The sequence below is a fragment of the Netta rufina genome, assembly GCF_964035555.1.
Source record: "Netta rufina genome assembly, chromosome: 7".
Lineage (NCBI taxonomy): Eukaryota > Metazoa > Chordata > Aves > Anseriformes > Anatidae > Netta > Netta rufina.
The window spans coordinates 1,949,642-1,972,348 of record NC_140130.1 but is presented as its reverse complement, the minus strand read 5'-3'; the positions used below and the strand labels follow the sequence as shown (position 1 = coordinate 1,972,348).

Below are 22,707 nucleotides of genomic sequence, written 5' to 3'. Positions count from 1 at the left end.
TCCAGGTATAGTAACCCCAGGTTATTTATAGTTTACAAAGCAGGGAAATGCATTCATCTGACATGTTCTTTGGGAAGAGAAAGACATGTGAAGCCAAGGGCCTCAGCCTAATGATCACTGATGTTTTATCATGTACTTTGTTACTGTAGTCATGAGTGAGCTTGAATGTAAGAAGGAAGGGAGGAGATGTCAAATTGATACCATGTCTCCTTTTTCACCAACTTTTAATATAGAATATTCTGGCTTGGAGATTTGTTTTGGAGTAGGAGGCAGGACAAGGCAGGAGGAATGCCTTAGATCTGTTTTCATTTTTGTAAAACTGTAAACCCTATTCTGCTGGTGTCTGCTGTATGCATTCAGAAATGGTTATGCTTCTAAAGAACACTTCTTAAAGAGCCCACCAAAGAGGTGGCAGCTCAGAAACTCCTTAGAAAACAGGTATGGGAGCTTTGGGGAGAGGATACAAAGGAAGAGCTGGAGGGGACTGTGTTAGGTAAGCTGGAAATGCAGTGATATCAAAGGAGAAGAGCGAGTTACCTGTAAGAATTGCTCAGTAGCAGATGAAGATTAAGGAGAGCAAGTTGAGTAGTGGGTGGATGAACATGGTAAGCTGTTTCAGTTGAAAGATCACCGCTGAGGATGGATGGGAAATGTATTAATTTAAATTATTTCTCTGCATCCCAAAGAGTGGAATAAAAAGGAGGATATTTTGACAGTTCGAGATAGGAAGGAAAGAATTTGGAAGACACTGGAAGAGCGAATTGTTACTGCAAGGTGGCTGAAACAGTGATGGGCATATTCAAGAGAAAAGCAAAATTGCCTGTGTCAATACAACCAGTAACTTGACCTGGCTGTAAGATGGGTTGGTCTGTCTGTGGGAAAAGCAGGCCTTTAAAGAAGGTGTGGGCACAAAGTCAGGGCAAGTTTGGAAGGCACAGAAAGGGAATGTGGTATGGGGCTGGAAAAAAAGGAGCAGAAACAACAGAAACAGTTGCAACTGAGGAAGGTAATGGAGGAAGAAAAAGAAAGGGTCAGGAGCCAGTGAAGAATCAGAGAAAATTATAGATATTTTAGAAATTATAGAGTTCCAGCAAACACAAAGGGAAAGGCAATTAGGACTGCCACATATTGTGTCCATTTTTAAGTCAAACCAGGAAAACTTCTTTTTTCAAATAGTGGTTAAATGCATACAGTTTCCAATAAATCTGTTGGCTCTGTGAAATTGTGTGTGAATTGGCTCACAAATAAAGTTGCTAGTTAGAACATTTACTTATGAGGAACTCTTGACTAAATATTTATAGCAGACGTATTTCGTATCAGGAAGCAGTCTGACAGCAGCATGGGGTCTGTACATCTACAAAGAAAGCGACCGGCCTCGAAGGTGACCAGCTCGTACTCAGAAGCACTGACAAATATTCTCTAAATAATTTCACACAATGAATTAACCTGTGCAAACTGCCATTGCCTGTGATCAATTTGTTGCCATAAACAACAACTAACTACAAGGAATAGATTATACACCAGTGCTAACAGTGGTGAGGAATTTGTGGGAAACAGGTGTAAACTGGAAATGTTCACCAGCTGTAGGAGAATTTCCCTGAGTGAAGCAGCATTCACATCCTGACACTCTCTCGATCTAAATCCCAAGGATGTAAAATCAGTGTTTTGTAGGGTGGACATGAGCAGAAGTTTCCCTGTCAAAGAACACTCCAGAACCTGTCTGTGGCAGGACATGGGGTTGCACTGCTCAAAAAGTAGGGGGAAAAATGGGTAGAGAAAGCTGTTTGAATAGACTTATGAGGAAAGGGAAAATGATAAAGTCATGGATTTCATTGGCCATGCTGCTGTGATAGTGTGCTTACTCCAAGGTTGTACAACTAGATGAAGGAGGACAAAAATACAGAACCAAATAATGAATAAGGAAGAAATGATCAATTAGACACTCCAAATACGCTCACAAACTACAGCAGTATTTTAACTGGGGAAAAAAAAAAAAAAAGCAAACTCATAGCAGCACAACCCCTACACATAGAACCATTAGGGTTACTGTGTTTGGAATAAGTGGTCAGAAAGACAGGGAAATTAAGCATCACATTTTTTTGTTGTTGTTTTCTTCCTAGTCTTTTTTTAAATAGTCAAATTTAGTAATAAATCCTAATCTTTAAAACATTGTGTAGAGGTTAACTTTTCAAATTTACCTGCAGTTACTGCTACTGTAAAGTTATCTGTAAAATATCAGCGATAAAACAAAATTCACAAAATATAGTACTTAATACAAGTTAATAGGTAGTAACATGCTAAGCACCTCAGCTCATTTTGGACAACTAATAGGGTTGTTAAATGTTGTTGGGATCGTAAAAGAGATCAAGATGTGAGGAAAGGAGCTATATATTCTCTGCATTTTGAGGAATTTCAGTATTAAACTCGATGTGCCTCAGTGGCAAAGTAAAGCAAGGCAAGTCCAGATCAAGAAAGTTGATCAGTTTATTTACTGTTAAGGATTATGCATCTGTCTGGAATATTTTGTGATACATCAACAAAGCATAAATGTATCTTTATTTTAAGACAAAGAGAAAGCCAGGGTTTGATTCTTATCAGGTACAACCTGAAGTAGAATCAATGTTCATCTGCAATTTCAAAAAGCAATGAATCTGAGCATTTTCTGTCAAAGTATGGGTTCAGTTTTCTTATGTAGAATTGTGCTGTTTCCTTTATCTTTAGGATGACCAAACACCACTGCACATTTCTGCTCGACTGGGAAAAGCAGATATAGTGCAGCAGCTGCTACAGCAAGGAGCATCTCCAAATGCGGCTACAACGTCTGGCTATACGCCCCTGCATCTTTCTGCTCGAGAAGGGCATGAAGATGTAGCTTCTGTTCTTTTGGATCACGGTGCATCTTTGGCTATCATTACCAAGGTAAGGGAGTTGCAAAGTGATAGCTTCAGTAGTAAAATGCATTTTTAAGAAGTGCTTCTTTTGAGTTAAATATGATTAGTGTCATAAACATACACAGTGATCTATATGCATTAAGCTGCATGTTGTTAAAAGAGTACAAAGCTTCACATTCTTACCTCAGAGTCTGATGTATAACACATCCTAGTGGACAGCCATGCATTTGCTTGGAATGAAAGGAATGCAGGGCAGAAATTCCTGTTAGGATTTGATAAGCTGTTGCTCAGCATTGTCCTTGGGTCTTTGATGGTGTGAAGAAAGGAACTGGCTCTTCCCTTTTTACAGGCATTTTAATGCAGATAGGGCTTTTCCTTGCAAAAGAGAGCCTCTAGACCTGCCAGGGCAGTTGGGAAGCTGCAGGCTTGCTGTCTGGACTTGGGACTGTTTAAGAGGATGGATTGAAATAATATCCTTGTAGGTCAGAGGCAAACTTTGAATGCCTCTGATGTCTAGGCACTTTGGGAAAAGAGTGCTAGAGGCTATTATGTAATTGATTTCTCTTACAGAAAGGATTTACTCCTCTACATGTGGCTGCAAAATACGGGAAAATTGAGGTAGCGAACCTCTTGCTTCAGAAGAATGCATCTCCTGATGCTTCTGGAAAGGTAAGACAGAAGAAGTCACTGCCTCAGCACAGAGGTCACTTGCACAGCAAACATTTGTGCACACATAATGTTCTAGTAATATCTTTCTACCATTGCATGCACTAATATCCACACCCGGGGTTTCACTGGAATAGGCTTCTTTTAATATTCCAGTCCCTGTTGGGTCTGTTAGGAGTCTGCAATCTCTTTAACAAAAGTGACTTTTATTATCATTAATTGACAACAAAATCGTTATGCTCTTTCTGTATCCATCCAGGGGAACGGAGACAAGCCATTCCCCTACCTTCCTGCTCAGACTATTTATAGACCTTATCAGAGTATTCAAGCAGCTGGCTCTGCTCCCCCAGGTCCCGTGACAGGGGGCAAAGCCCAGTAGGACCTCAAGCTTTTTAAAACAGCCCAGCTCAGATTTTTACAGATCCAAGGGACGGTTTACTTTATCCACTGCAGAAAAAGAAAACATTGCTAAGGTTTTGACCTCAGGGTCAAAATTCCTTACTTACTCTGTCCTGGGGGCAGCACAGATGTGTGTTTCTCTGTTCATCTTCCCTGGGAAAAGTGAAAAGGGCTTTCACAGCTCAGTAAAGATTTTTAAATCCCTGTTTTGTTTTTTGATTCAAAATTTAACGAAGACTCCTGATACATGAATGAATAACAAATGTATTTTTTCACCTATCTACTCTAATTTCCCAAACTCCTAAATTTTCCCTGAAGATCTGTAACAGCACTTGTTTGTTCTGCATGTGTTTTTAGAGCGGTTTAACACCACTGCATGTAGCTGCACACTACGATAATCAAAAAGTGGCACTCCTGCTGTTGGACCAGGGAGCTTCACCTCACGCATCTGCCAAGGTACAAGTACCGACCACTCTGGGGATCAATACCTAGGCCTTTTGCCACTTATTTTCTATCTACCTCTGCTCTTTCTAGAATGTGCGTGCTTGCAATTACAGGGAACTCAGTTTCTGTATTAATATATTATAACCAAGTCTCTGTAAGTTGCTAGAATGATTCTGGAAGTGAATAAAATAGCTGTTTTACAAAGAAAGAAAAAAGGCAAGCATAGGTATAGAAAAAATCGGAAATACTTAATTTCATTGAAGTTCAGTCTCAGTGAGTACTGAGTCTTGCTTTCACTTGTCCAATCTCCTTAGTATCTTAAAGCCATCTTAACATCTGTTCAGGGCTTGGAGTGCTTTGCTTCACAGGGGTCGTAGTGCTCATGTGTTGTGCCAGAGGAAGTATGAAAAGTTTCTCAGTATAACGTACAGTATTATTAATGTGCTTCGTGGTATTTACACCTCAAAGTAATTGGACTGTTGAGAAAATAAACCTAGTCACAGCTCTGCTTGGTTTGTAGTATACTGTAGGCAACACAACACAGTGTAAGATTTCAGGGGATGTGAAAGAATTTGTACTTAAATGCATAACAATTTGATCAATAGACAAATTTAGAGAAGCTTCAAGTCTTTATTTTCTGTGGATCCCAGTTTTAAATACTGGCCAATAATCAATTGTTGGACAGCAGTGATAAATAAAAAAGGGCGGAAAGCTGTGTAGGTTCAGGTGGGGTGCATTGTAAATACCCCATCTGAAACAACCCAGATACATTCCTAAAATCACCATGAAGAAACACTGTGGAAAGGGAGAGCTAGCAGAGCAGCTAGTTTTGTACACAGACGGCTCTCCTTGATTGCATTCCTCTCACACATGACTGAGTACAGCCATAACAGAGGAGCCCTTCTGCATGGCTAAAGAGGAGGACAGTCTGTCATACATGGTAGGTCCCCAAGCTTATGGTGCAAAAGAGAGGAATGTTAAACAAACATGGATAGCCAGCAGCAACGGCACAGTCTAAAATCAATAATGCCAATAGTGGCAGGCTGCCAGAGCAGTGTCCCAGGAGGTGAACTGGAGTGATCTCTGGTCTTTTACTATTGCAACACAGCACTCTTAAATGTCACTGTGGAGAAGGAAAGACCTTCTGAAAGGGACGAGGAGACATTGACCTGGTTTTCATGGAAAGAAACTGCCAGAGGAAGCTATACATCATGTAGGGGCAGGGATTGCAGCTCCCACTGCCAGGGGCTTGGGAAGCCCAAACCAAGGTGGAAACCCTGTAGACTACAGTATCGTATTACACAAACCCATGTGTCAGGTCATGTTAGCTTCCCTGTCTGCAAGGGAAGAAAAAAAAATAGTTTTGACACTGCCACTTCGTGTCTTCAGTGCGAGCTGTAAGCTTCCTAAAAGAAAGCATTTGTTACTATTCTGCAGCAAGTGAGCCACAGCAACACACTGAGCAGAGCATCAGTACTAAATAAAATTAATGGCAGCATGTTCGTTGCTGTAGGCACTCGCAGTGCAGTCATCTGAAAGAAGATGTTGGTTTACAGCAGATGATTTCCTATTCCTTCTGTAAATGTGGTCTAATAAAAAAATGTGCTACATCAAAGTTCTCATCATTAGCTCCACAATTAGTTTCATCAGCATTTGTTTTCTCTGTGATGCTCCTCTGTTTAATGCTCGTCTTAGGAGTGCCTTGTTAGCTAGGCCTTGAAGAAGAATCAGTGAAAGGGGATGAGAAGTGGCCAAGTAGGAGTACAGCGCTGTGATACAAACAGTTATTCAGATGAACCATTCATTCTTACAGACTAAAACTAGGCTTGTGCCCAGTTTTAATTGGGCATTCATTCCCTTTGCAATGTTTCCCTTCCTTCACCCATCACCACAAACCTCAGTCTTTTTCTCTGTCCTTCCATCTTTAAAGTTTTTCCCTTTTTCCCTCTTTACCATGGCAGCCAGAATAACCCAATACTCTCCCTCGAAACTTCTCTGTTCCTTTCTGCATTTATTTGTGGTGACAGAGCAAAGCCCTTATTAAGAGAAGATACAGTCTGAGACTGAGCTGAATTTTAGTTTTTGTTTTTCATCTCTTTTTGCCTTTTCTTGGCAACCTGCTGTTTTCCATGCCACTGAAAGCAAACTATGATTGTTTCTAAAGAAAAGGCTTGAAACTGCATTTGTTATCTTATAAAATACACATGAGCTCCATTTAAATTATACAGGGTTTAGCATATTTGCAGGATTTAACACAACTAGCAAGTGCTCATATAGTAATGGCTGTTCTACACATCAGTCTTGTGCAGGAAGTCTGAGAGAGGGGATTGGTTTTCCTGATGTGTTTTATCTTCCAAGTGAACATTAAGTGATTGTGTGCTTCCCTCATTAGCCATGGCACTGCTCTGTATTTCCCGGGTGTCATTTTGGCAACATCGCAGCCTGCTCTGCTGAAATGCCGAACACTCTGACCCCACTTATTTGGTGCATATTGTACTTTGAACAAGGAGCATGAGCTGTGTCATGCTGACTGCCCTGAAATATCTTAGTATGTAAGGCCTAAACCAAATCTGAAATGAATTTTGAAGGTTTCAGAGACTTTTCCATATGGAGTTAGTGCTGTGCAGCTCTCACTTCTAGATTACTACTAATGCAATCCTGCAGTCATTGGTGTACCCCTGTGTATCTATTCTTTGCTCCTACCTGCATCACCCTGCATCTGTTATGTCTAGTCCTGGTGCCCTGTGAGGTACAGGGAGGACACAAGCCAGGTAAATGCTTTGTACGTTTAGATAGATTTTATTGGACTGTGTAATCTGACATGCTCATGGTAATTATGATACTGTATGAAATGGTTTATGCAGCTAAGGTCTTGCACCCTCCCACCCCTTCTTCCTTAGTCACATGCATTCATGTTTACTGTTTGCTTCAAAATTAGGGCTAATACATACCTGAAAGATAGAAATTTCTTGATTAAACAGGTATTGCAATTTGTATCCAAAAGCCTGTCATGCTTTGGTTAGTGTTTTGGTATGTGCATTCTAATCGTTTATATATATTCTTCTATTTTCTGTCAAATCCATTCTCCTTCAAAATTAGAAAATTTTATCATGCAGTTTCTGTTCATGGTAGTGGACTTGCTGGGTTCATGTATTGGAAGGAAAAAAAAGAAATGCAAGACTAAAGTGATACATTTTAATTTTCCCTTGATCTGAACCAAAAGTCTCAGTAAGGTCAGAGTACATGCTGCAAGGAAGGCTATATTTCATATACATAATGCTTTCATTCATACTGGGAGATAGGAAAACAAAAAACAAAACAGCAACAAAAAAAAACAGCTGTTCTGAGTTATGTACATGCATCCTGCTCTTCTCTTTGTTGAAGATTGAATCGCATTGTTTAATGAGTAGCTTGCAATGAAGTGCTTTCTGTTGACAGAATGGCTATACGCCACTACACATAGCTGCCAAGAAAAACCAGATGGACATAGCAACTACACTGTTGGAGTACGGTGCTGATGCCAATGCTGTAACCAGACAGGGTATTGCCCCTGTACATCTGGCCTCTCAGGACGGCCACGTGGACATGGTGTCGTTACTTCTTTCTAGAAATGCTAATGTAAATCTCAGCAACAAGGTAAGTGTTTCCCCTGCTTGGTGCTAAGGCAATAAACATAGCAACATGACATCTGAATGCACATCATCATTTCTTCTAGCAAAGAGAGCGGTTTGCAGCAAACCCCATGTCACATTGGATCAACTGTATTTTGTAGTACCTAAGTTTTGATGAGGGCTAGTACCATGTGCTGCAGAGGAGTTTATAAATCCATCTCTTTTCCTTCTATATCATGCTAGTCTGCCACCAGAGAAAATGTCTTCTTCACCCTAATGGTTAGTGGGGTTGGAGTGTGTCATTTAGGATCCTCTAGATATACGCCTCCCCGTTGAGCAATGGTAACAACTAACTTGTTGATTTTTAATGGGGTAAGAACAGTGAGGTTATCTGAGATTTTGTTCATTAGAGTAAGTGATTTTTCCTCCCCAGGGGTTGTTCCTCAGGGCATGGGGACTTTCAGTGTAATTTCTCCAGGGGGCATGAAAGAGAAGCTAGTAGATTTTAGTTTCTGTATGTATGACTTCATAGACTATTAAGTCTGCTCTATGGTAATGTTTCTAGCAGATCTGTAGCCTTAATTCTTTAAATGCCCCTCAGAGGGGCATCTGCCATCAGAGATACCTAGAAGTGCAGTTTCAGTGTGGATTTATGTGGCTAACATAGAAAGGCAAGAGACAATTTTTTTCATGGAGAATGTTTCTTGTTCTCAGCAGGCAGAAAGACTCTGTGTCCTCTGAGGCAGTGGGAGACACAAGGCTGCTCTGTTTTCCCATTTCTAACTTTAAAGCTTAATTATTTTTGGTCCCTCCTTCAGGTAGCTTCTCTTGCAGTTGTTGATTTGCCCTTGTCTGAATCAACCAAATACTGTTGCGCAGTGTTGAATACACCTTGTATTCCCATAGTGCAATTTGCTGTGGGCACATTCTGCATCACGTTGGCTAGCTTGGTTTTGCTACTGAGGCCAATATGGAGAGCACGATTACTGTTGCTTGGCATTTTGATTCAGCCCCACTAGACATTAATTATCTGTAACATCCTTCAATCTGTTACTGCTCAGTTACAGTCTCTCGTTTCTCATTATACAGATAACAGCACACATGAAAATAGTTCTTCTCTACTCACGTAGGGATACACATGTCCTCTGAGCTCAGCACCTGCGTTTGAAGCCAGATATTTAAAGCACACCAACTTCTGAGTTTTGCCATGAGAGTAAAAGGCAATTTGTTTTCTTCAGGGTCCACAGGACAGTTGGGAGCTAAGTACTCAGAGCCCAAGTTTGGGCACCGAGCACTTAGTAAATATTTTTAGAACATCTGGCTTGTAACATCCAGGTCTCATTAGGTAATTTGCAGTTGGCTATTTTTATATGTTTATGTAGTGTGACCCACCTAATTTGTGGTGTCATCAGCATCGCCTGTTCAAGAGCAGTACAGATACTGCTGTTGGTAAGGAATCCACACTGTAAGATGTAGGGGGGAGCTATGCAGTTCTGTGGAGGTGAATTTGGGTTTAAGGGTAGGAAACTACTATCAATAAAAGGTAAAGTTAAAATCTGAGAGAATGTTTCTACTAGAAAACTTCTAGAAGTCTGAACAATCATTCAGTATTTCTTTTAAAATCTTACTTATTCTGAGGAAGTGAGTTCCCCAGGAGGGGGGAAAAATACTGCGTTTTTTTTTTCTTTAAGTGCTGTAATATAATTTGACATCCCATATTTAACGTTGCATGAAGAAACGTTCCTTGTGTAAAAGAAGCATTTTCTTCCTGGTTTTTAAATTCTAGTTTCTTGCAATTCAACAAATGTAATGAGGAAGCACAATACACAGCTTGTAAGTGAAGGTAGAGTTTTTCATTTATTTAATTTCAGTAGGACTTTTTGAATCTTACTTATAGTTGATTTGTGTTTAATATTCACGTCCCACCTCTGAAGATTGTTACCTGTTGCTCCTAATTTACAGAGCGGGCTGACACCACTCCACCTGGCTGCACAAGAGGACAGAGTCAATGTAGCAGAGGTTCTTCTTAACCAAGGAGCTGCTGTTGATTCACAGACAAAGGTATGAGCACCGATATCAATATATATTGTTTTCTTTCAGGGAAACAAGAGCCTGTAGACTGGTCTAGTAATTAGTTTCAGGGTGAAAATAAAATAACAACAGTGAAATGTTTCTTGTACTAAATTGCTATAGAATATATTTTGAACACCGAAGACCTTGAAGCTTGAGTGTTTAGTGTTATGCTCAGTCTTTGAGCTTTAAGCTTTCTTCCATGCCAAATATTTAGATCAGCATAGATGTATCTTACTATTTTTCTGAAGGTAAGTGGGATTGATTGATCTGCATTTTTATCTAAGGAAACTTTTAGAAAAGCTAGAACTCTCTCTATAAAGAGTCATATACTCTTTTACCATATGCATACTCTCATCTGCTTTTAGTAGTTCTTACATGTTGCACGTACTTCAAATCAGCTAACAGTAGAAACCAAGCACAGAACTGTTATTTAAAATATCTTCATTTACAGAAAAAAACAACAATGAAATTGTAAAGTAGGCATTTCTGGTTATTAAGTGATTAATAGTTTTTCCAGTGACTTAAGACAATTTATGAAATGAAGTAGTCTTCTTTTGCTGAGCTGTTACTAAATAGCCATTCATAGGCATGATTCTGCAAGTACACCCATTGTTCATTTGTAAAGACTTCCCCCTACTCTCAGAGCTTGAATCAGCCTTCAAGACTGCCTCAATTTCCAAGCCATTTTGTTTTGCAAAGTGTAGTGGATTGAGCTGTTTTATAACATGTGTACATATAGGAAGCAGACCTTTTCTTGTGTCCCAAAGTGAGACTTGGCTAGTGTTTTCCTGATGTACACATTAACCTCTTAGTTTCTAGGTAAATATTGCTCTATTCTGCCTTCAAAAGTAGAATTAGAGAGAAACCAAATAGCTCTTCAGGACAAATCGGAATTTGTTTATTGCTGTTACCTGATATGAAATATAGATACATGATGGCGGTCCATTTCAAACTTACTTGCAAAAAACTTCTTTTGTCTAAAGTAAATATTTGGACTCCTAAATAAGAGACTTGACTTTCCAGGGTGTTTGGGGATGGATTTGGGGATCCCAAGCAGTAACTACTCCCACTTTATGCCATTAGTTTGCGTGTGATGTCTGTGACCTAATTCCAAGAGCCTGCTTAGAAATTATTTTATGCTTACTGAGGGTACGTACAGTGCTCAGAATTTAAAGATTCCCTCAGTGTTCATTACACCTAGATTCTTCACGTGTTGTCAGTATCTAGTAGATGATCATTAGGTGGATAAGAAATCAGTTGTGATCAAGTGCTTGAACAGTAGTTGATTGAATCAACTAAAATTAACTCAGTCTCACAGTTTGATTTGCGGATTGTAGAGTTGTGCAGCCTTTGCAACTGGTAGCAGCTTTCACAGCTCCATTATGTGTGTGCCCCGAATTAACTGCTGTGCTTGCATCCCAGAAATATCCCTGTGTGTCAGACTGTCCAGCAGTATTAGCATTTTGTCATCACACTGCCATCTCAAAAAAGGCTGAATCCATCATCCTTTCTGTCTGCAGAGTGGTTGATTATAATCCACGGTAGAGGGAAAAGTCATTGGTACCTGGTTTTGTGTTGTAGAACTGTAGCTATACCTTTGCGTTAGGCTGTTGATTTCGATTACAGTATCCTGGTGTGAAAATTAAATAGTTCTGCTGAAATCCCAGGATTTTGTCTGCCTTTATACTTTTGTAACGTGTCTTCAGCCTCTGTTTTGCAAATGAATCAGTGTGGATTCTTAGCAGCTGCTAGATCATCCAGCAGCAGATGAGATCTCTCCTGGTTCATTCTTTGCATGATTTCCTCAAATGAATATGGTTGCCCCTCTGGAGAAAGGAAACCTCACCTGGTTTTGGTTTCTGTAAAATGACATTGCAGAACCTGCTCTTTTACTTTGGTCCAAGAGCTGAATCGCTTCCTAGTCTGTGAAGCTTGTCTGTTTGCCTTGTACTATTCCCTGTCCCACAAATAGTAAGTAGTCTAAGGAGACATTTGAATCGACAGGTGCAGGCAGTCATGTGTCCTCTTTGCCAGCTCTCTGGGGTCCAGATGGTATCCAGTTCAGGACTAATGGCCTTTTAGTCACATTAGCATGGTGCAATGTGTGAGATACTGTCACAGCTGAGAAGGAGGGCGTGTTAGTTGGGTCTCAGGGCCAACATGGCATGGTTGCACAAACTCTGCACTGAACTTTGAGCTTGGTGGTATGTCTGTGTGGTGAAGCGGGCACGAGACTCTGTAGAGACGCATGGGAAAAGAGCTTCAGTTTACTCACTCAGAGGTCTCCTCTGGGTGGAGCCAAATTTCTTAATTGCATCTCTGAAAAATTGAACTAGTAAGTAAAACCATGCACAAGTTTTAAAAAAAGTCATATTTGACTGTCTGCAGCTTGAATCCTATCATCAGTAATTCACATAATTAAAAAAAAAAAAAAAAAAAGAGGAAGTTTACTTGTGTTCTACCTTCATTCTTCAGGTTACATATGTAACTAGTACAAGTAAAGAACAGTTTCCCAGTATAGGCTTTTTTCCATGGGACTTCCCCATAGTTGTCAGGAAGTAGAGCGGGGACTGAATGATCAGGCAAAGGCCCCAGTGCACTTAAGCAGAATTGCTTTGCAGTGTAACAAATGGCATGTCTGGGAAAATGTGCATTATTAATGCTGTAGGCCTCCATGGTGAAGAACACCTGCGATGGCTTTATCCTTCTGCCGACCATGCTAGCTGATCCTCTGCTGTAGGGGACCGTCTGCTCCTTCGGAAGAAAGCATCCACACGCCTTGTAGGATTGCATTAGAGTGGGGTGAGCTTGATGCTTTTTCACTGGCTGCAGCAGGGTCCCATCTGCCAGGTTTGCAGTGGGTGAGCCCTGCAGTGCTGTCTCCAGACTCCACACAGCCAGCCACATGGAGGTCATCTGTCAGATATCCACTCACTGCAGCCTGTGATACTGGGCAAGTGACAACGCAGTGCCGGGTGTTTTTGCATGGGATAGTTTCTGGATAAACCGATCTTGAGTTCCTTATGAATAGCTGGCAAGCTCTGAACTGCTGCAGCAAAGGAAAAAGTGTTATGCTTTAAGAACTGCCACGCCTTGACCTCTTGTTCTATGCAGGTGAGGTTTTAGATGACTGGCTTGTAATGTAGCAGCTCTGTAGTCGCAGCCTCTCTTTCTGAGGTGGATTAACTATGGAATTAAAATGTCTGGGAAATAAAAGGTCCGTGCGTGCTGTCCCTAAGAACAGAGGCACTGGGGAGCAAGATCCAACAACAGCTGAGTGGGCTGCAAAAGCACTGTTGCTATGCTTGTGCGTTTGCACAATGCCATCCAGCACATACAGTTCAGTTTTTTTACGATGGGCATAGAGTGGCAGAGGTGTGGCCATCTGTGCCTTACGTATCAAAAAGTCAAGCCACACAGCTTAGTGGCGTTGTATTGGGGATGTCTGTGTGCCACCAGCACTGTCAACACTAACCTTTCATTTTCTTCTCTCTGTTTTGCATCCACATGTTTTTGTTACCTCATTTATTGTAGGCTGGGTGAGTAGTCAATAGGGTTTTTTGCCTTTTTTTTTTTTTTCTTTTTTCTTTGAATAGATTCTCTCACCGTCGTGTTTCCAGGTTAGGTAAGTGTTGGTTGTGTCACTCCTGTACAGGATCTGTCAATGAAGGGAGAACACAGTATTTCAGTAGGCCATTAAACTTTTTGGGTAGGGACCAGTGAGCTATCGTCTTCCGCTTCTGGTACATGTTCTTTAATCATAGTTATATATAACTTAGACTCCCTATGAAAACATCATAGAGCTTGCAGCTGTAACACATGGAAGCACTTCTTATCCCTGCCTCAAGTTCAGAGAGCCACACACATGATTTGGGGTTATTTGGGGATGAAAAGGGAAGATTGGGCAGAAACATATTTGGTACTTTCAAGCTATAGCAGGGAAGAAAAAAAAGTAATACTACAGAAAATCTCTTGTGTGGGAGACTTGTCTGTATGATTATGATCTGTTCTAGTTCTAAAACTTGAGAGCATTATACAAATTACTCTCGGTAACCATTGCAACTGTGGTTCTTACTTGGGGTGGTTTCCCTCTCAATAAATTTTTTCCAGAACTTCGTGGTTCACCACTACAGTTGGTGAAGCATTAGAGCCCTTCACATTTAAAAAGGTTAAAAATAATCATAATTTAAAAAAAAAAAAAAAAAATGTTTACAGAAGGCACGGTAGGGCCCTGCTACAAAGGCAGCAGTTCTTGTCAATTCTGATATTCTGTTCAAGTGCCTGAATTTAGGTTTGTGAAAGAGTATTTGATACTGAAGCTGCTATGTCGTATCATGCAAAAGCAAGGAAGTTAAAGCAAGGAGTGCTCATCTAACACATCATACTGGGAGTTAAAAATGAATTTGAAGCCCTGGTTCCAAGCAGATGTTCCTTCTCCTGGTGATCATGTTGAGTGCGTAAAAGCTATCCTGGTACATGTGATGTTGTTTTTTGTTGCAGGGCTTATGTGCTGAGAGTTGGCACAAGTAAACACCATTTCATGGATCAGCAAGTCTCCACATGTTATTTTTCAACTCTTTTCCCTGTTGGATAATGTTATAGTAGGATACAGCATTAAGGTGATGGATTGGCCAGAGAAGCCCAATGGGAGAAGAGCGCTGGTTCAGTCAAGGGTGAAGAGCAGATCTGGAGCGTTTATCTCTGTGCAGGTCATTTTAGCTGAGCAGTTGTTACTCTGCACTCGGGCCTCTGCCAGGGGAACTGATTGTCTCAGTCCTTGGTTGATGACTGTCTGGCTGACAAAGCCATCATAAAACTGTCTTTGCTTCTGTAATACTGGTAGGAGATAAGGGTGACTAAGAGGTCATGATGTTGTTTTGCGGGTTGGGCTGGGCCTTTATTTCAGATTTATTCAGGTAGATTTATTCAGCTCTGCCTGCCCTCTTCCAACAGGAACTCTGTACCAGCCTGAGTGCTACAGTGGCTTATAACTGTGATCTGATTTTTCCACTGCAAAACCTAATTTTCAAGTACAGAAAAAGATAGAAAAGAGCAGGGAGGTTGGGAAGTGCTGCCCAGAAGAATCCCTTTCACACAGAACAGATGCTCAGACATGGTATCTTCATAGTACGTTATTTGTCTCTGCTTGGCTCTTAGTGCTCAGTTGTTACCCAGACGTTTCTGTGGAAATCTCTAACCTAATAATGTGAGATAAAGAACCTTTGTAAGGTACTTCAACACATTAGGTCCCGATTCAGCAAAGCTGTGAAGTGTGTACGTACATACAGGTTTGTTTCATTGGATCAAGGCTGGATGCCTTTGTGATCTTTAGAACTCGAGCATTTTCAAGTCTAACCAACGCTAATACTGGAGCTTCATTGTCTGACATTTATAGCAGAAAAACAAAAACAGAGCAGCTTGAGAGTCAGCATGACTAGAAAGATGCAGTAATTCAAGCTGTTAGGATTTATGGCTATTGCCAGTGGAGGATATTAAAGCAGTACACTGACATGATATACAAGGCTTGTGATAATTTCCTTCAAAAAACGCAAGGGCAGGAGAATAAGGGGTGCTCTGTGTTTGGGTGTTCCATTAGAATAGAAAAGCTAAGTATTAATGATCTTCTTTGGCACTTACTCCTGTGGCTTTTGATAAACCCTTCCCAGCTGCTAACTCCCATATTGCTGCTCATTCTTAAGAACAACTAAAAGCAGCATGGCAGCTGACTGCCAGAAGGTGATGTGCTTTAGAGCTGTATTAAACGAAAGGCCTGATTTTCTTGGAAGAAACTTATTAGTATCATAGCAGTTGTTTGTTTTTTCCTTAATAATTACTAGTAGTTCTTGCAGCAAAATATTTTAGCTTCCTGGATACATTTCTGTAGAGAACGAAAGAAGCATGCTCAAGTGGCAAGGAGAAGTACTGCTTTTATAGTTTGGTTGCATAACTGCAGAATCTGCCATCGTTTCAGAAAAGTTATCAGAATCAGTTTTCAGTGAGGATGTTCGGATACAAATACATTTTTTTTTTACTTTTCTGAGATAGAAACAGTTGAATATAGCAATCTGTACTGTATCTGAGAAGCAAAGGATATCCTGTCTGGGTCTCAGGCATTGAAAAGACATGCTAATGGTTAGCGTTATTTTTGACCAGTGCCTTCACTGGTGACTGTCAGCATGAAAGATGTCCTCTGGTGGCTGAGGAGGTATAGCATGCCCAGTGAGATGTGACCCGCTGTGTCACATCTCTGTCACTCTGCCATCAGTGACTGAGTGCTGCATCAGGCACTGCCTCATCAAACATAATGTGATGTGACCACAGGGTACTTCAAACTTAAAAGAAAGCTCCCAGGCTCCTCTGGGGAGTTCAGATGGGGAAACTGGTGTTTTGCCACGAGGCTAGCGGGTGCTCAGAGCGCTACCCAGGACGTGCATGACTCCTGTGCGGAGAAGCTGCCTTTCAGTGAGGGCGTCTCCAGCTGCCAAGCGAGCAGTGCTGAGGGCTTCAAGACGAGACTGCTTCAACTCTGGGACACCAAGGGTTTTGGTGGAAAGAATAGTGACTGTGTCACCACAGAAATGTCATTGTGGGGCTTTTTAAGCCTTCCCAGTTTCTACCACATGTTTAGAGGGGAAAGAGGGAAAGCTTTCACTTAATCTCAGATTTCAACAGTGGGCTGGTCAGTAGTAACAGAGAACATCACTAATTACTCTTCTAGCCGTTTATGGAGGTACCACAAGTAAACCTTTTATATGCCATTTGTAGGAGGAAATCGATGTTGTAGTGCAGTGAACACCAGGGTTTTGATAGTTCGTTCTTCAGTATTCATTGTTACAGGCTGGAGAGAGGAGCCTTTATAGATCACTTCAAAGGGAGAGCTGAGATCAACAGGTCTTGGCTCTCCAACTCTCTCCAGATTTTAATGTTTTAGAGTTATTAGCAGAGAGCTCCCAGCAGGTGGCCCTTGATTTTGGATTTCATCTCCCCAGTTGGTCTTTCAATGTAGGATTTTTGTTGACATTGCAGGTCAAGAGGCCTGTATTTTGAAGGGGTTGTAGGGAGTTAAGTTCCTGTATGAGGAGATTTCACTGCATTCTTTTGAACTGATGTTTTGGTTGTTTGCCTGTTTTAGTCAGAATTTGTCTTTGGAAGCTGTGTTTGTGGTACATGAGTATGTTCTGAGCCCTGTCAGGCTCAGATCTTGGGTACTGCTTGGAAGCTCTTAGCCCTATAATAACAGTAACTGTAAGACACAGTTCCTGCATTCATTACTTGATGACTACTATTCTGGGGAAAAGTTCCTTGTAGTCATTTGACGTCTGATCCAATGTTCATATAAGTCAGTGGAAAAAAAACATTCTGCTGATGCCAATGGAATTTGTATCCGTCACTGTTTCTTGCAATGATTAACTTGTCCTGGTTGGCAGTGCTAATAGTTTCTTTAGATGGCAATGGGTATGTAATTAACTGAAGAAAAGATAGACGCCCTAATTTCAAGTAGGTGGTGCTGCTACTATCTATACTATCTTGGCAAATATAAGTGAAATTGGGTGAATTGAGTTCACTACTAAGTGAAGTAGTGTCAGAGGCAAAGCAGCATGACAAAAATGGTGCATCTAAACCCATAGATAGCTGAAGCTTCTCTCTAATGGAAATAGTTCACATCTGAGGGGTCTTCTTTCTTTAAAACAGCTTGAACATGCAGTGTAGGGCTGACTCCTGAACCCGCAGAAGAGTGAAGGAGCTTGGTCAATATGAGAATAATCCATCTTTCAGTGCTTCTATACACAGAGTTGGCTTTTGGATCTAGTTCCAGATGGTTCAGTCTCAGTGTTAAATCTTCTGGCCATACGGCTGTTTTGGACTCTACCAGGAGCCAAGTGAGGCATGCATCATAGCCACATTTCCCCAACAATATTATTACTGATATTTCTGCCACTGGAATAAATATTCCCAGACAGCCCCACCTCTTACCTTTTTCTGAAAGCAGGATTCTTACAAATTAACAGCACAGCACATCTGCAGTATGTTTTATGAAGTGTTCAGTGTATTTGTGTTCCTCATATCAGATGCAATTTTTACAGACTAGCAGTTAATTTTTCCATTAAAAACTGGTAATGGAGCAAGAGTCCAATACCACATTGGAAGCCCCACCGAGTAGCAAAAGGGCATAGTGGACTGGCAGTGTAGTTTCCCCTAGCTCACAAACTGGTGAATCTCTGTGTAGATGTTGGCTGATATGACCCTTCTGGCATCTCAGAGCCAGTGGGCCCTTGAAACCTGACCTTCCCAGTGTAAAAGAATCCTGATGACTCACCTTCAGAGGGGGGGAAGCACATCTCTGGGAGCCAAGCAAAGCTTCTGCTGGAAAGCCATTGAGCTATCAGTGTGAGCTGGGGGGGGGAGATTTGGGGAAAAGCAGCTTCTCTCCACGTGGGGAAAAACGTAGCAAGTGTACTGTTTGGAGGTGGCCATCTCCTAACTGTTGTTTGTGCAACTCTAGATTGATTTTAAGTATGTTTGCTAAGGAAGAAAAGATAATGATGTCTTGAAGGGAAGATAAGGCAGGAAAAGGTAATTACTTCTGGATAGATAATCTAATTATTTCTACTATGTTAAGAATCTCAAATAAGTCCAGCCTGTTCAAAACTGTTAACGGTGTTCTCAGTAATTTAAGAGATTAGAAAAAGAGCAGTGAGAGCAAACTTTGATCCTCTTTGTTTCATTTTTATTGTATGTTAAATGTTAACTGTTGATTCAAGTGTTTATTACAATTAACAGGTTTCAGCATGCTGTTTGACTTACTTAAAGAATGTGGATTTCAAAAAGAGCAAACTCAGACTCAGCCTAGCAAGCCCTCGTTTGCTACCCTTGTAGTCATTTTTTTTAAGTGATACGTAATCTCCTTCTATTAAGCATTTTTGGAAAAAGTTCCAAACAACTATAAAAAAAATGTTTAGTTGTGTTTAGAGCATTTGATAGGTGAGTCCCAATGTTCACAAATGATTTTAGCCAGTTCACTCTTAATGAAAACCAAGTAGCAGGGACAAATAGGAAATATTCAACTTTCCTATCTTCACAGTTGCCATGAAAAAGCAATTTCTTCTAGTTTGTGTAACACAAGGCCAGACACGTGAAAAAATTAAACCTGGTTGTTTTAGAGGCTTAACTTAAAAGCTGGGGTTCCAGTTCTGGTAGGATTATGTTGTTCTTGCAAATCTGGCACATCACTTCCATGGTTTCAGATTTACCTTTTGGATTTTTCAGTCGGAATGGATGGGCTGCACATTGGCCTATATTGAGGCAGCCCTCAGCAGGCCTGGTTTTTAGTAAGTTGCTATTACTTATTTACTTATTTGTTTTTGTTATCACACTGTAGGAACACCAGTCAAGCATGAGAACCTCACTGTGCAAGGCAGTATACACGCATTCATTTAAAAAACAGGCTCGCCCCAGGGACCTGATGATCTTAGCACTGGAGAGGAAAGCAAATTGTTAATCAACATTTCATATGTTGAAGATTACAGAATTACAAGGCAGAGAGGAGAGGTTCACAGCAAACGGGACTTGAAATGGTATTCTTGAGAGGCATGTTTTCCCGTAGTTGCATATTTCTTCTCATGGGAAAAGAAAGACAATGAAATAGTTTGACAGGATTTTTGCTGTTTCATGTCTGTTTTTTCTTTGTCAGGGGATGCATGGGGTTAGTCACATTTGCTAATTGCTTACGTCCATTCTAGATGGGATACACTCCTTTGCATGTTGGCTGCCACTACGGAAACATAAAGATTGTTAACTTCCTTCTGCAACATTCTGCAAAAGTCAATGCCAAAACGAAGGTGAGTTTTCTGCCTCTGCCTCACTTGTTCTGTGGGGGTGACAAGCGTGCTGTGCCCAATGCAGCCTCTCCCTTTCCTTGTGCCTGCAGAACGGGTACACGCCGCTGCACCAGGCTGCACAGCAGGGGCACACCCACATCATCAACGTCCTGCTCCAGCACGGCGCGGCGCCCAACGAGCTCACTGTGGTAAGTGCTGAGAGGCCACTGCTCGGGCTGGCTTGGTCATCCCATCCTGCGTAAAGCGTTGTGCTCCCACTGTGTTGGAGCAAGGGAAACGTGAGGAGGGAGAGGAAAAGAGCAAAGGAAGCATATTCCCATTGCCCCTGTGTCCTCCATGTCCTCCATTGTCTCTTCCAAAACTAGGACAGCAAACATCTGGACAGTGTTTTTCCTTTTCATCCCATTTCTGTAAAAAGTTAAAAATCTAGTTAGATGTCCTACTACCCAAAGTGTATTTCTTTCAGTCACTGACATGCAAACATTCATGTGGCCTTTATTGTGCATTTTTCCATAGCTAATTAATAGTTTGTACACTTACTATTGCTAACATTCAGCTTTTGTTTTACATGTTTCAACTGCTAGAATGGAAACACTGCCCTTGCCATCGCAAAGCGACTTGGCTACATTTCAGTCGTTGACACATTGAAGGTGGTGACAGAAGAGACCATGACTACAATTGTAAGTACAGCTCACTTCAGTAGTGGATGGAAGGGTTTTTCCTAAGCCAGTGTATTCAGTTTTGTTTAGTTAATTGTCTACTGAGACTTCAGTCTAGTTTTTTCCTATCCTTTAAGTGCTTATGGGGTAGATATTAAATCAGATAAAACTAATACATTTTTAAGGTAGGCATTATTCTATGTCTATAATATATTTTAGGGTAGACATGCCAATGAAGCAGAAAATGGGCAGTTTAAATAACTAGTCATAACTGCTGTGTTTCTTAAGAGTGCATCTTGATTATGTCACAAATGAAGTGAATTGGGGCTGATTTGTAGTTGTGAAAAGACATTCCTAGAGCCTACCGGAAACTGAAGTTGCTTCTCCCTTTTAAGAGAGTGCAGTTTGCCAAGGGATGATGTGTATTGGGTTGTTTTGATCTAAAAGCAACTATTTCAACCTAAAAAAGTGGTTGGAATTTTCTTAGAAGCTCCACTTTTCCTAGGATCTGATTTATTCTGAAGGATGGCTAAGGTCTGTCTTCTGTACTCAGCCAAAGTCAGCTTCTGCAACCACAGCTCCCATTCACTGACATATACTTGATATCCAGATCATCTCTCCTGGCTTTCAAGAAGGCCTGCTGCAGTGTTAGCCACGGGAGATTAGAGGCAGTGGTCAAATATTGCCTATGAGAAAAATTCACAGAATCTAAAATGCTGCTCAAAGATACTTATTCACTAACATTTTGCCAAATTGCTTTATGAAGACTGTTCTCATAAGGTGAGGAGCTTTCATGAACCACCGTAGCAGTTAAGCCAGAACAGAGTATTAAGAACATAAATTCAGAGCATTGTCTCCAAATTGACTTTTTCCTTTCTGCAACATTTTTTTTTCTGATTACAAAGAGAAATGTGTGCATGTGTGTATTTTTAGGCATCTCAGAGATGGAAAACGTTTGCAGTATGTCCTATGTTTTGTCATCACCCATTTGTGTGGTTTGTTGGTGCAAGCAGGTGGTTGCAATGTACATGTAGTGAACCTTTGGGAAGACAGGCAGGTTTTAGTTCTACTTCATGTGACTTTCCTGGCTGTGGTTTATAATACAGTAGCTCACATAAAATCCGCCACATAGAAGATAAAATTGTGCCACAATAAAATACAACGGAATATGCCAGAAAACAATCATGATTCTTTCTTATAGCCTCTCTCTTGATTTTCTCAAGGACATCTTTCTTTCTAGAAAGATTCCAAAACAATTTTCTACAACCTGACAAATTTGAAGGTTATACAGAGTAGCATAAACTTGAATGATTGCCTTGGACACAACTAGATAGCTGCAAGAGAATTAAAACCATGTTGTTATGCTAAAAACTCCCAATATCATAAGGTCATTCTTAATTTGCATAACTAATAAGCTATGTGAGTTTGTGCCACAAAAACGACATCATTTATTATGTTCCGTAGATGTAGAAGAGTAAAAAGGTGGTAGATCAAGCTGTGGATTGTTTTAGAAGCAATGTTAGAAGCTGAAGGGCCTGTACTAATACCTGTGAATGTCTGCTCTCAGGCCCAGAAACATTTGCATGAAAACCAAAATATGCTGCTTATCAGTCAGTGTGTGATTGGCAGACTTTGGAAGTCTAATCATGAAATCTGATTTGAAACTATTGAGGGTATTTCTGGGGTAATGTGGCTAAACAACTCCAAAAGGTAAGTTCAGTGAAACCAGGGATGAGCATAGCTAGTTTACTCTGACTTACATTCAAACGCCAATAAAAATCCAGTAGTGCCTGAAAAAAGTCCTGTGATTTTACCCGTTTAACAGCAACATGTTAAAAAGCTGTGCAAGTAATTCCAACAAAATTAAGTACTGTGAGGCTTTTTATAAGTTTTGTGATGTTTGAGCATGCAGGCGCTCTTCTGCTGTTTCAAGTGATGGCAGTAGCCCAAGAAACATGAACTGCCACAAGTAATTATGAGGCTACAGAAAACCTGAAATATTTTAAAATAAATGAAGATAGAAAAGGTGTTTTGTCCTCAACTTATAAATGATTTCTTATTTGTATATGAAGGATGAGAAGTGATGGCGGTTTAGAAATATAAACAAAGATGAAGCTGTTTTGCT

The 22,707-nt window shown here is 40.7% G+C and overlaps 1 protein-coding gene across 2 annotated transcripts in view; it reads left to right on the top strand.

Moving 5' to 3' along the window:
- Positions 1 to 22,707, top strand: part of ANK3 (ankyrin 3) — a gene marked incomplete at its 5' end in the record, with an annotated part of 292,518 nt that overhangs the window by 190,735 nt on the left and 79,076 nt on the right. For both annotated transcript variants that reach the window (XM_084290405.1, XM_084290404.1), the window contains 8 exons: positions 2,722 to 2,919; positions 3,462 to 3,560; positions 4,314 to 4,412; positions 7,839 to 8,036; positions 9,974 to 10,072; positions 19,825 to 19,923; positions 20,013 to 20,111; positions 20,508 to 20,603. In XM_084290405.1, the coding sequence (XP_084146531.1) occupies positions 2,722 to 2,919; positions 3,462 to 3,560; positions 4,314 to 4,412; positions 7,839 to 8,036; positions 9,974 to 10,072; positions 19,825 to 19,923; positions 20,013 to 20,111; positions 20,508 to 20,603 (987 nt within the window). The remainder of the gene's footprint in view (positions 1 to 2,721; positions 2,920 to 3,461; positions 3,561 to 4,313; positions 4,413 to 7,838; positions 8,037 to 9,973; positions 10,073 to 19,824; positions 19,924 to 20,012; positions 20,112 to 20,507; positions 20,604 to 22,707) is intronic.